Source organism: Paramormyrops kingsleyae, chromosome 1, assembly GCF_048594095.1.
Source record: "Paramormyrops kingsleyae isolate MSU_618 chromosome 1, PKINGS_0.4, whole genome shotgun sequence".
Taxonomy (NCBI): domain Eukaryota; kingdom Metazoa; phylum Chordata; class Actinopteri; order Osteoglossiformes; family Mormyridae; genus Paramormyrops; species Paramormyrops kingsleyae.
The window spans coordinates 75,768,635-75,782,054 of NC_132797.1; the positions used below are offsets into that span (position 1 = coordinate 75,768,635).

General features: G+C 46.4%; 2 protein-coding genes across 3 annotated transcripts; one reads left to right on the top strand and one right to left on the bottom strand.

The window, feature by feature from the left end:
• The first annotated feature begins 34 nt into the window (after nucleotides 1-34).
• On the top strand, nucleotides 35-4,353 carry slc35a5 (solute carrier family 35 member A5). Of its 2 annotated transcripts, XM_023800850.2 has the most exons (7): nucleotides 35-251; nucleotides 1,111-1,294; nucleotides 1,395-1,493; nucleotides 1,579-1,712; nucleotides 1,802-1,869; nucleotides 1,964-2,744; nucleotides 3,407-4,353. In XM_023800850.2, exons 2-7 carry the CDS (start codon nucleotides 1,171-1,173, stop codon nucleotides 3,467-3,469), a joined length of 1,269 nt encoding a protein of 422 aa, XP_023656618.1. In that variant the 5' UTR covers nucleotides 35-251; nucleotides 1,111-1,170; the 3' UTR covers nucleotides 3,470-4,353. The 2 variants fall into 2 exon arrangements, with proteins under 2 accessions (XP_023656618.1, XP_023656619.1); XM_023800851.2 differs by lacking the exons at nucleotides 35-251; nucleotides 1,395-1,493 and having other exon boundaries at nucleotides 1,155-1,294; nucleotides 1,556-1,712.
• Nucleotides 4,354-4,925: 572 nt separating this feature from the next.
• ccdc80 (coiled-coil domain containing 80) lies at nucleotides 4,926-13,151 on the bottom strand. The gene is made up of 7 exons (XM_023800847.2): nucleotides 10,734-13,151; nucleotides 9,709-9,865; nucleotides 8,962-9,098; nucleotides 8,039-8,190; nucleotides 7,327-7,430; nucleotides 6,261-6,344; nucleotides 4,926-5,644 (listed from the first exon to the last, which is right to left on the bottom strand). Exons 1-7 carry the CDS (start codon nucleotides 12,420-12,422, stop codon nucleotides 5,322-5,324), a joined length of 2,646 nt encoding a protein of 881 aa, XP_023656615.2. The 5' UTR covers nucleotides 12,423-13,151; the 3' UTR covers nucleotides 4,926-5,321.
• Between the last annotated feature and the right edge of the window lie 269 nt (nucleotides 13,152-13,420).

Sequence of the window (13,420 nt, forward strand, 5' to 3'; positions counted from 1 at the left end):
TAAGCTAAGCGGCTTAAAATTGTTGATGATAAATTTAAAATGCCAAATTTTACACTTTTAGCTTAATACAAATTATAGGCTGTATACACATATAATTCACATGAAATATTTAAATGTGGAAAAATAAATATAGCATATTTACAATACACGTCCGAAAGATACAGCATATTGCGCATGCGCATATTAAAAATAACATTGTAGTTGGTAGCGATCTGGGAAGTGCGGACTTTGGCATGATGCCGATGGGATAGGTAAAGCGAAATTTCCTAAAATAATTTTACAGAAAGTCTGCCTGATATAACCAATCGATCAACTCTTTTGTTATTCATTACTAATGCATCAGTAAATTTGTTAGTCTCCTGCTGTTACCTTCCTGGTTTCTCTAGACAGTAACATATAGCCACTCACTATACGTGTCAATGTAGCAGTAAGGTGTTAATAATATTTTAATATCAGGGCGGACGGCTGAAAGTCAATTGCCACGATCAGTTTTTTATACATTTGAATCGGTTTAACGATTATCTGTACTTAAAACATGTTTATTTAATCACTTTGCATGGTTCCTGGGTTTCGATTTTTATGTTTGGACGGTGTGAATTGTTACGTGGATTTTAAAGCGTGGAGATCAAGTCATTTAAAACAAAAAATAATTGAGATACTAAGTATGAATCACGAGGTACACAGTCGAAATTACCAGATAAACTATTCACAATGTATTCGTCAGTAGTTACGACGTACTACTTTTGTTTTATGTGGCGGAACCTGGCTTCTATCTATGTATAGTGATGACTGTTAAAAATAATAATAATAAAACAGATTGCAGTTAACTTATGCATAAATGCTTAGAAGACCATTGAAACAAGGTACAAATATGTTTCTTGAAGGACAAGACCATATGTTTTGAATGAATTTTATCTAGTAACAATCGCAATGTCAGCAAAGGGGGAAGCATTTAAGGAATTTTGCCGACGAACTGCCTGCTTAGTTGTGAGACATGTATTTGCTGTTTATATTTAATCAGTTACTTCCCTTCATATTTTGCTGAAGCTGGTCAGGTTATGGTCAGGTTAGTAGCCGCCTCGGGATTCACCCTGCTTGTTGTCCTTGCAGGCCGCCAGTCACCGGGCACCCCCCGCCCTGTCTTACTGATTGCCCAGGCAGGATTCAGCCATGGCCAGGTGTTGCCAGCCAAGCCCCTGCTCTAGGTCATCAGCCTACACCCTGGCCTTGGGCCTTGGTTTCATCTCCCTGGGCACAACGCGAATTCTCCTGCTGAAGCTCTCTGCTAATGCAGGTGTTTTGCCACTGTGCCGCCCAGCATGGGCTACCCTTTCCCACAGGGTGCCACTTGCAAAGTATATTCTAACGCATATTATTTCTGCCTGTTCTTGCAGAAAACAAGTATGACTTCCTACCTGCCTCTGTCAATCTAATGGCAGAGGGTATTAAACTGGTATTCTGCATCATAATGTCTTTGCGGGTAATAGTCAAGGGTAAGTCTGAGCTCCCAGATCCTGCATTTCTTTCATGGGTTTTCTTTGGCCACTTTCGTTAGACAGGCCACGCTTTCCTTTTCAGAGGGACGACCGTGCAGAGAACTTGGCTTCTCTTCCTGTTCGGAGTTCTTGGGCTTCATGAAATGGTCCATTCCAGCGTTCCTCTACTTCCTCGACAACCTCATCATCTTCTACGTGCTCACATACCTGCAGCCCGTAAGTCTGTCATTTATAGAAATTTTCAAGTATTGGATAATCTTTTTTTTCCATTCTAAAAAAACTGTCCCCCCCCCCCCCCCCCATAGGCTCTGGCAGTTTTATTTTCCAATTTTGTCATATTGACCACAGCCATACTGTTCCGGATTGTGTTAAAGTAAGTAGCACTATATTATTATGCAAGACTTTTTTCCCATCTCTTTGTGGGTTTAGATACTTTCATTGATGCTGTTGCATGGTTTGTCCTGCAGGAGGCGTCTGTCCACAGTGCAATGGGCATCTCTGGTTATTCTCTTCCTGTCCATGGTAGCCCTTTCAATGGGCACAGGGGGGAGCCAGCATGCCACGGCGGTGCACGGGCTCCACCCCGGCAAAATCTTGGTCTCCTCCAACAGCTGCTTGTCCTACACTCACCTGGAGGAAGAGCGGCTGAACCACAGCGCCTCAGACAGGGGGGGGGCACTGGCTGGGGGCTCGTGGAACGTGACGCTCGTGCATGATCTGCGTTTTGGCCTGGGCCACGTCCTGCTTCTTCTGCAGTGCTTCATCTCCTCCATGGCCAACATCTATAATGAGAAGATCCTCAAGGAAGGCGACCAGCTGGCCGAGAGCATCTTCATCCAGAACAGCAGGCTGTACGTGTTCGGCGTGGTCTTCAACATGCTCTCCCTGACTCTGCACTCCAACTCTCGCTCCATGGTTCTGCACTGCGGCCTTCTTCACGGCCATAACACGTATTCGCTGGCCCTTGCTGTCGTCACGGCGGCCCTGGGCTTATCAGTGGCCTTCATCCTCAAGTTCCGTGACAACATGTTCCACGTGCTGACGAGCCAGGTCACCACTGTCCTTGTCACCACCATCTCGCTGCTGGCCTTCGACTTCCGGCCCTCGCTGGACTTCTTCCTGCAGGCGCCCGTGGTGATGCTGGCCATCTTCATCTATAACAGCAGTCGCGCCCAGGACCCCGAGTTCGCCCTGCAGCAGGAGAAGCTGCGGGTCATCAACGGGGAAATGTCTGAGCGCTTGCGAGGGGTAAGCAGTGCCCCCAGCGGTCCCTTTCTCAGCCACCCGTCTCTCCCCAGTAGTGCTGAAACAGATATTCAAGATATTTGAAAAATTCAAAAATTTGAAAGCATTCAAATATCTGGTTAGTCCCCATCATTGTGCAGTTCATATTCTGACCGCAGCATAGCAGCAGATAAAGCTCTTCTCACAATTAACACGTGCATAACACACGAGTAAAACAGAAAAGATGGCGGGTTTGAGTCAAGTCCTAGAACTGCTCAAAGAGACCCAAAAAGGCTGAGAACTTCAGTAGGTGTAATGTCTAGCGGAAACCAAATATTCGAATGTGAGAACAGCACCCAGCTCTCCTGTGCAGCAAAGGGGAGGATCATAAACGTGATGCTTCATATTAAGATGGAGCAGGTGACTCATTAAGGGTAATTTCGACTATTTTTAGTTGTAGGAAACCTATCAGTCATTCCCCTAGACAATCGAGTTGTTTGTTCTACTGTTCGATCCCAGTTGCAGTTACTGCCATTTGTATTTTTTGTCTGGTGTTTAGCGCTGTGTTTGACTTTATTGTTGCACTTGATGCTGATAAGCAGGTGTTAAGGTTCCAGTCTGTAAGACCTGATTTTAATAATGATGCCTCATAAGAGCATGTGGTTTCATTCTCTTTTTTTTCGTAGGATGGCGAGGAGTTTGTGAGACTCACAAAATCGGACAGCGAGTCAGAGGAGGATTCTCTATGAAAGTCTGGAAGGCTTGTCGGATTCCCTATGTCTGCCCCAGGGACGCTCTGTAAATAGCTTGATGCAACACACGCCTGGTCCCTGTACAGCTGGCACACAGTCCTCTGTTTTTAGGAAGACTCAGCAACTGTGACAACTGTCAGAGTGGACAAATGTATGTCATGTAGATATCAGGTCTGCGGGATGCATGCAGTGCTGTGTGCAGGAGTGGTATTTACTCAGAGGTCCTAACTGTCAGCTGGTTTTGCTGTAGTCTGCTGGGAATCATTTCATTTACAGAAGTTACACATCCCTCGTTCGAAGGTATTTCTGTGCTATTAGTGATGCTTTAGTACCAGAAAAGCATTACGTTGCAATTTTATAATGACTCTTTGATAAGCATTTCTGCAGAAGATGCCAAATAATGTCTCTCTTCCCACCCGTGTGTGTTTTTCTTAACTTGATCAGCTTATAATGACTTTTAAAGTGTCTGATTTACAGTTTTACTGAAATCCTTATTTCCTTAAAGGGTATTAAAAGGGACTGACTTGTGTTTGTCAAGGAATTACATCACCATGATTAAATAATATACACAATTTCAGTGCATTGTGCTGTGATATGATATCTCTAAATTTGAGTCTGAAGGATATTTTGTCCATTTTAATTTATAATCTTTTGAGAAACACCATTCTGCGTCAAACAAGCTGAGTACAAGACCTCTTGTACTTGAATAATGTTTATCCTCATAAGTGCAGCACTTTTGTTTGTGTTGACAGGAGGCATGACATTAATGTGATGAATAATATTTTGGTGTTTTGGTCTTATTTTGTTCCTATTTTCTTTGCAATGTATGATTTTTGTACAATATTGAACTGTAAAAAATTAAAATGAATAATTCAACTTTACCTTCAACTTGCATGCTTCCTCACTATTCCCTTATGCCATTTTGCACATCGAAGTCCAAGGATAGAATGTTCACTTCCACGGTAACACGGGAAGTGTTGAAGCTACGCTTAGGCCATGCAGGTAGTTCTCGCGTTCCGTGCTCCTGATTTACGAGTTTATATCTTTACGATAATTTTCTGTGACAAAAACCTCCCAATTAATGAGCGATAATTTAGAACGAATTAGCTCGTAAAGTCGAGATCTACCTGTATTTTGTCAATGATAAGCACTTGCACGCCACAGAATTTTCCAGTAGAGGGCGACAAATCCACAAACTTCAGCAGCTGGCTTGGTACCTTGCGTTAGTTACCTGTTATTACTGTTAAGTTAAAATCTATGCTTCTTCACCCGACGACAACTTACATAGCAAACTGATTATAATCATTTTTCAGAACTTTGATATATTCAACTCCCCAAGACAATAATGTTGCAAATAACTTATTTACACAAATTACAGCTATTCAAACAGGAGGAACAAAGGTAAAAAATCGTCCTCTCAGGTTGCTTGTGGTTAGACAGAAACATATGCAAAAAAAGTTCAATACACTTTATTTCTCTTATAGCCCAGCTGAATATAAATAATGACCAGTAAAAGCAATCTTCAAAAAAAATAAGAGTATCTTTCACGTTTATTCTCAACAACGCTAGATATGATTACTAAATTCTATGTCTTAAATTGAGCAGATATCCAATAAATACAAACGGGATTTTTATTTTTTTTTTTAAAAAAAAGGTATCTATACAAGTTTCCTTATCTACAGTAAAAATACTCCTCTGTTTAGGTGCAAGTGTGAAATGTGTCGTTCAAACATCTGACTGCTGGCTGGAGCTACTTAAAATAACAGTGAAGAAGAGGCACTTCATCCCTGTACATGTCTTCAGTGAAATATACAAAAAAGTACTGTGGTCAGCGGTTGCACTGCTCTGCTTAGTAACCATAGCCTTGATTATAGCCATGCTGGTAGCCATCTTGGTAGCCATGCTGATGGTAGCCATAGCCACCATACTCATCCTCGGGGCAGCGCATGCCCAGAGACTGCTGGATGGCCATCTCCTGTCTACGCAGCTGCATGGAGTCGATCAGGTCATAGATGATGGCCATAGACCACATCGGAGAGGGGTACCAGGACTTCACATTGCCGTCCTTCCCCACCAGGAGCATGGAGAAGTATTCTGGGCTTATCTGGAAGTAGTTCCTGATGTCCTTCACCAGGGAAGCGGACAGCCCCTCGCGCTCCACGGTTGCGCTTCCTGTGAAAACAAACATGCTGAGGAACCTGTGTTCTACCGCCAAGATGATGTTCTGTGGAACCAGTGAGATGTTTGGGGAGAATGTTGCTCTTAGGCTCCCACCTGGTATACTTCCATCCAAAACTCTCCAAAACTTTTTGCATCCTAGAACTATTTCATTTAAAGGGACGAGAATACACTAGTTACGTCAGCTTTAATGAAGCCCGGATAACCAGCCTTTGACTTAATGGCGTGATTGTTACTGGTTACCCCTCCTCATTTACGCTCCTTCACTTCACCCACTGCTGAACTGGACAGGCGCTAAAATGACTGCGGTCGGGTCCTTTTCAGAAAGTATGTTAACTCTCTGTTTTTCCCCCTTTGCAAAATATTATTTCTGCCTGTGCTCTCCCAGATGAACATCCGGCCTTATGGTTAAACTTCCCAGAATGAGGCTGTTTACCTGCCTGAGGTGAGGGCCAGAGCAGCCCACCTGCCCCGTGGATGGGGGTGGCTGCAGAGGGCATTTTCAGATCTGATCTGTGTTTTTGTGCTATTTTGTGTTTAGCAGTAGGTGATGTACAGTAAGACCTTCACTGCACAGTTCACTGTGCATATGACAGATACACTCGCTTACCGTTAATGGGGTAGAGCTCCAGAACGCCACCCGTGTCCAGAGGATCTACGCCTAGCAGCTTCAGAATGGACACATGACGCAGGCCTGGGCGGGGGGGGGCAGCCAGTCAGTGCCACAAAGACCGCTACGTGCCATCAAACTGTTATCAGCCAGCTTTCATTGCTTAAATAAAATGTAGAGTTTCAGTGAAAACAACAGATGTTCTGCTGAGGATTGAGCCTTCAGGTTATCGGTGCTTGTCGCATTTCTACCTTACATGCCAACTACTGAAGCTGAACTTTAGGCTGTGCAGGGTTGCTCCACTTGTCATGCGATATGCCGGTAACCAGGAATGTCTGTCGGAGTGCCACCCCCCCCCCCCCCCCCCGCATTATTTGGACCTTGAAGCCCCGAAGTCGATCTCCCGCTTGCTCAATCTCTGGGTGGCACTGGGCCACAATCCTGATAAATTGCTAAGAAGGCTATCAAAGGTCTTAGACTCTACATTTTTGAGAAGGAGCTACAAAGGAATTCGGCAATTTTATAAGAGTGACTGGGCTGGCCTTGTTCACCTATCCTTGTATCGCATGAAAAAATGCAAGAGTGTAAAACGATCCAGTGCAATTATTTATGCACATGAAACTATGTTACAAACACGTCCCTTTTGACAAAGGAATTAGATGTTTCTACTGCAAGACACCTGAAAGTAAAATGTGGGTTACATCACCCTGTTCTAATGAGCAACCAAGGCCACTGCTTTTGGACTGTGAATGCAAGCGCTCGCTCCAAAAGCCCAACTCTCTAAGACATCTGCAGCAGAGAGTCAACACACTGCAAGAGGCTGGGAGGTTATTTTTTATGTAAATGTGGATGCGTGTACATGAACAGCCTCCATTCTGGATGATAAACACCAGACTTCCAGGACAGAGCCTGGGATTTTATGATTGTTTGCCACTGCTTTTGCTCAACCAACGATCACCTAGAAAGTTCAATTGGAAACCAAAAAAACGAAGAACTCGAACCAAATGTCCAATCGCAGTCTTCATCTGCTGGAGTCACAAACGTGATTGGCTGATGTTACACTCACCCAGGTTGCATGCCTGGCTGTTTAGAGCATACAGCTGCTGTTGATAGGCCCATTCCTCATCGCTGGGTGCGGAGATAACGAACAGCCGTCGTCTCCAGCGGAACCTAGAATCGGATGAACGGTCCAGTCAGAACCTCAGAACCCCAAATCCTGGCATTGTAAAAAACTTATAAGGCATGTCATAAGCTGCAGAAGATTTACCCAGATAAATACCAGGTCTGTATGGTAATTCTAAGAGTCGACAACACAGAGAGGACACATGATCGATGTCTGGATAGCCATCTGAGATGCCAGCATCTACACTGCGTTTTGAATTTCACGTGGCTATTTCTCTCTCTTTTGATGGACCTTGACTCGTTTTTATCTCCCTTCTGCTCGCCCACACACTTTCATCCTCTCATCATCCTTGTCGTCCTTCAGAACACTGACATTCATCACGGAGGAATGCGTAACCATGGCGATTGGCCCGTTCGTTCTCGATTAGTTTCTGGCTATGCAGCGCAATCTGGTTGCCCAGCAGCAGGACGTGGGCATTCTGCAAATGTTGTCGATCAATTATGTCATCTTTAATAATCACAGCTAACTAAATGCAGCATATATTTCAGTTTAATCACAGGACCCATGATTACAAACTTCATTAAATTTTTGTGCCCATTATGTACATGGTAGGGGGGCAACCTGCCGCACATCTGGGGCATGGATCTGAACCTACCTTGACAGGAAATTCTCCAAGGATCTGGGCTTGTCCTCTTTCTTGCATGTCACACCTTCCCTCTTTTGCTGTTCCATTTCTTTGATGCGCGATGTAAAGGTGTCGATGTAGTTAAGCACAGTCTTCATGCCAATGGGCGCCTCGTAGAATTGCTGGGGACAGCGAATGAGGGAGAAGGTCTCTTGAATCACTCTGCATGGCCTCCTAAACCCATCTGGACAGCAGGCCTGAAGAGCAGCAGCTCAATGCTCCACCCTCGAGAAGATCACAAATTTACTAAGCAGATACTCTGCCTCACATGTGTGTCTAAGAGTCGAAGAGTGGAACCACGTGTGTTGTACTATTAAAGAGCAAAAGTATTACTAAAGGCACCGATTTCAGCTTAAAAAAAAAAAGATATTTATCAGTTACTACAAAGCTTACACATAGGGAATTTTACTCACTTATCTTCAAAAATAATCCTTCAAAGATTCATGATGATTCCAAAACCACCTTCCTGAAGCCAAAGCTAATATTTAATACGTTTTTAGATGTTCCTTTCCTGATCATTCCTGACTGAAGTGGTCACCTTGGTCATTTCAGTGCATGTGAGAAGCCCAGCTCTTTGTACAATAAGCAGCTAGAAGGTCCGTCTGCGGGATGGAGGAGGCCTTATTAAACTATTGGGTCTCTGTCAGCACGGCGGTGCACCGTGGCCTCTTTGTGAAAAGCCCCGAGCAGCCAAACATGCTGTCATTGGCTCATGCTGAACACCATCAGCCTTTGAGGTGCATGAAGGAGAGGCGATAGTTACATTACAGTCATATGTACTCAGAAGACACAGTTGGAGTATACGGCACCAGCTTATTGGAGGTGTGGGTCGGCCCCAGATGCTAGAGATGCAGGCTTCATCTCCTGTGACATTCTGAGGAGGGGGTACTGACCTTCACCGTCATGTCAAAGTCAGTGAGAACCATAAAGAAGGCGTCGTGCGTCATCCCAAACTCCTTCCGCAGATCTATGATGAGGTCCTGGTTTACGAGGTCGTCTTGACCAAGTCCCTTCATCGGCCTGTCGTGCTCTGGAAGGGGGAGGAGAGCTCAGTTAAACACGAGCATGCAGGACGCCAGCAGACAAAGCTGCCCTGTATTACTGCCAGAGACGTTTCAGGTGAGCCGACACCTTAAGGGCACAGTGCAGCCTCTGAGGCATGTGTCTGCACAACCCGCACTCAGCTATTTTTTTTTTCCTACATAAAAACACGTAATAACTTTCTCTGCAATTTGGCAGCTCAGGCTCAGCTACCGCCTCCTAATCCCTATTTGGCATATGAAGAACAAGAGAAAGGTTACATTGAACAGAGCAGAGCCCAGACGGGACTACAGCTCTCCAAAGACACATGGACACCAGGGAACCCAGAGGAAACCCCACGGTGACAAGCAAACTCCACACACAGTCCTGGGGTGTGAGAAAATACGGCCAAGCCCTGTGCCAGCACGACACCCGCGTAACGTAGTGCAAGTAGGGTTTGGCCCAGTTTATTACCCAGGACTGTGACTGTGTGTGTGTATATATGACCTTCATGATTATTATTTGCTGGATCTCTACACAGACCACATGGCTCAAGAAATGTGTGTGTATACATGTGTTTGGGAGACGTGGCACAGAGAATAAGGGCAGAGAGATCTTACCCAGCTGATAATGGTCGATTTTCATGGTGCTGTTGGTCAGGGTGCCGAAGATGGTAATGATGGAGACTCTCCGGACAGCCATCTCACACACGTTCTCCAGGTACTCATCCCTCTGCTGCGTGTACATTTTGTGCTCGTCATGGGGCGTAGTGATCACCTGGCATAGACAGAGCGAGTGTAGGTGTGGTCAGTCACTCTGTGTGCGTCTTAAATATCCATCTGTTTTCTGCTCATTCAGTTTGGCAGCGATTAGGAGCACATTCTGGGAAGCAGGCGGCGGTGAGCACCACCAATGGGACAATTTCGGCAGTTCCCAGTTCCCCTGAACAGCACATCTTTGTACTCAGGAAGGAAAGCAGAGAATGTGAAGGACAGAAGGCCGGGAAGGACATGCAAACTCTCGGCAAGCTGGGCTTGCAGATGTTTTGGAATATGAAGGTATGCCTTAAAACCATAAACAAACCACTCGCTACTTGGTATCAGGACAGACGGTACTGCCAGATACAGCACTGTGTGGGGAACGCGGTGGTATCATCCATCCAGGCATCCTCAGACACGTTCAGAGTTTCAGGTGTCTACCACACCTTGTACAGTCTACTCAAACAAAACAACAACTCAGTTTGGTGAAGGTTACTTCCAGGCCACAAATGGAAGGCAACTTAAAGAACAGTGAATGCATCTTTCGTGATAAGGGTGTATAAACCAGCAATTTAAAAAAAAAACCTTCAAGGGAAGGAGTCCAAGATCAGGAATTTTTCTGAAGTGTTTTTAAGTAAGATCATAGCGTGAGATGACAGGTCATATCATCTCAAGCTGTAAGAGCAGCCGTGTAGCTGCAAGCGAGAGAAGCCACAAGCACAGACGTATCTCGGTGGTCAGATGCACTGTGACATGTACCAACACATCGGTCTGCTCCTGAAGCCATTCATTTCTCATGCATGCCGCTGAAATATCAGCATTTTAGCGGACATATAAAAATGTAAAGAAGAATATAATTTGCTGGGTCCTGCTTAGCCTGTACTTACGATGAGCCGTCGCCTGCTTTCAAAATAATCCAGGAAGTGGGACAAAGTTCCCTTGGGAGTCACTGGCTTCTTTGAAGGCTTTTGGAAGTCATCTTTATCCTGAGTTCTCGCTGCCTTTTTCCCAAACTTTCTGTCCTGATTCTGCCCCTTGCCCTCCTTACCGCTCTTGATACGCTTTTCCGATTTGTCCCTCTTGCCCGACCTGTGGGCTTTCTCTTCCTTCTTCTTCCTTTTTTCCATCCTGTCATGTCTGCCTTTTCCCTTCTTGCTTGGGACAGCCTCCACCTCCTCCGGATTGGCGACAGTGGGCCTTCCCGCATCAAACTTCCCATCATACTTGTTGCTCAGCACCTTCATTTCGTTCTTCTTGGTCTTGCTTTTGTTAGGCTTGTGGTCTATTGGCTCGACGGCCGCCTCTTTGGGGCTCCTGTCGTCTTTGTCTGTTCGGTTGTCTCTATACTTGCCCGTTGGGGCCTTGGTGAAGTAACCCATGTTAGAAGTGGGGTATGGTGTTGCTTTAGGATGGTTTTTACCCCTGCGGTGGTCCCTGGTTGGGGGGTAGTAGTATTCCGTTGTGGGGGTAAGTCGAAGCATCCAGTAGGGTGTTGTCAGGGCTTTAGTGGGCTTCTGAGTGGTGGGGGGAATGGTAGTGGTTGTTGACTGCATTGGCCGAACCGTAGTGGTTGTTGTTGTCGTCGTCGTCGTTGTTGTGGTAGTGGCGGGGGTGGTTTTAGGTGGCTTGGTGCTCGTAGATGTTGGGGCCGAGGAGGGGGGCACAGGCTTCTTCACAGGCTTCCACTCCTTCTCAGGTCTCTTCCCCACAGGTGTTTTTGGCTGTGGGACCAAACTGGAGGCTCCCATTCCAGCACCTTCCACCACCTGGCCCTCCAAGCCAGCTGCTCTGCACTTCTGCACAAAGCCCTTCTGCCTGACCTTCTCAAACTTGCGCATGGGTGTCTGGTCGATCACCTCATACATGGCCTCCAGTCGCACTGGGTAGGGGTAGCGCTCCTCCACCTGCAGTGTCTTCCGCAGCAGCACCATCCCAAACTTGCCCTTCTCCAGCTTGAGGAAGTTCATCAGCCTGGGGATGAGCGCGGTGTCCAGGGGCTCCTCCAGAATCTTGCCCTCGTTGGTTATGCGCCTCACCTTGCCGCCCATCTCTCCCTCCTGGTGGAACATCACAATCTGATGCACGTGCCTTTCTGCCAGCTCGCAGTACACATCTGGCTTCAGCAGGCTCATCATCAGCCGATAATATCCATCAGACTCGTGTGGGGCGGAGATGACCAGCAGGCGGCTTTTTCCAGCAAAGCTCGCCAGGAGATTTGGGGAACCGGCCCCACTTGGCATGCGCGCCTGCCTAGTACGAATGCCGTCGTCCTGGACCATGCCAAAGGGTCCAGGGTTCGGCTGATTACGACCAGGGTGCCTTCTGCCAGGCTGCACGCTCCTCTGGTCTGCTTGCATTTCATTGGGTTTCTTACGGTTCTCCGGCGAGGAGGAAACGGACATAGAGGGAGCATCACTTCCCAGAACCAGGCTCCGGGAACGTGTATTGTTAAGTCTCGAAGTAGAAAACCGCAGGCGCCTGAGATCCGTGCGTCCGTTAGCCGGCTGAGAAGCTCCCCCCAGCCGACATAAAGCGCAGCACAGCAGGCACACGCTGAGCGCCAGCGTCCGCTTCATGTCCAGCCTCCGTCAAAGGAAAACCCACTGCAGCAGAAATATAGTCCAAGTGCGGAACATAGGTTTGGGCAACCTCCAGTAATCCCCCTTTCTAAAACAGCCCGCGTTTGACCGTGCTAGGGCGATGTCTTCAGAGTATACCGCAGAGCAAAATTAATCCGATTCTTTTGATTACAATCTGACAGGCAGGCGCAAAATGATTATTTAACACCCAAGGAAGTCAATTAGAAACAAAAGTTCTTTAAAAAAAATATTGCGAAAAATCCTGCAATTAAATGTATCTCGGAGCTCGGCTGCGTCGTACGCTTTTTATACATAATACATAATACAACCGCCGAGTTTAAATGTCACGCAAAACTTCAGATTTCCGAGTTTTTCCCAGCAGCGTCCTTCTCGTGCACCGGCAAACGCTTCCAGCCAAACGCCATGCTTGTGCTCCAAATGCCGGAGCTGCTTGTCACCCTGGATGACAGGTATCCTTACAACCCGAGCTGTTTCGGATTATCTATCTTTGATCGCCGCTTCTCCCTGGGCGCGGTGCCGCCGGGTCCATCTCCGAGAAGCGTAAGCAGATGGTTCTGTTTCCGGAGGAGAGGCACAGAGAGACTTTATATACGTCTGGGAGCGAAGAAAATCCCAGAAAGTGATGGTGATCCCCTCTACCGCTGGAACCTGTCCCAGAAAAGTCAGGAAGCGCACAGCACTCCGTGCCCTCCACGGAACAGACAGGGTCCGGGGGGAGGAGAGCAAACGCCGGGCGGGGACTGACCCCCCCAAGGGGATCACTCAGGCAGGTCATTTTCTCACACGGATCTCGGGAAACCATGTCCTCGGCGGTCTGGAATATACTGAAATTACGTGTTTATTCTTTGTTTGAAAAGCTTAACATTATAACATGAGTGTCTAATATAGGGTTCTTCATAAATACCTTAGCCAGCTTTGTGTAAAATAAAGCAGAAAAAAAATCTTTCTAAAGTCACATTAACTTTATCTGCCTT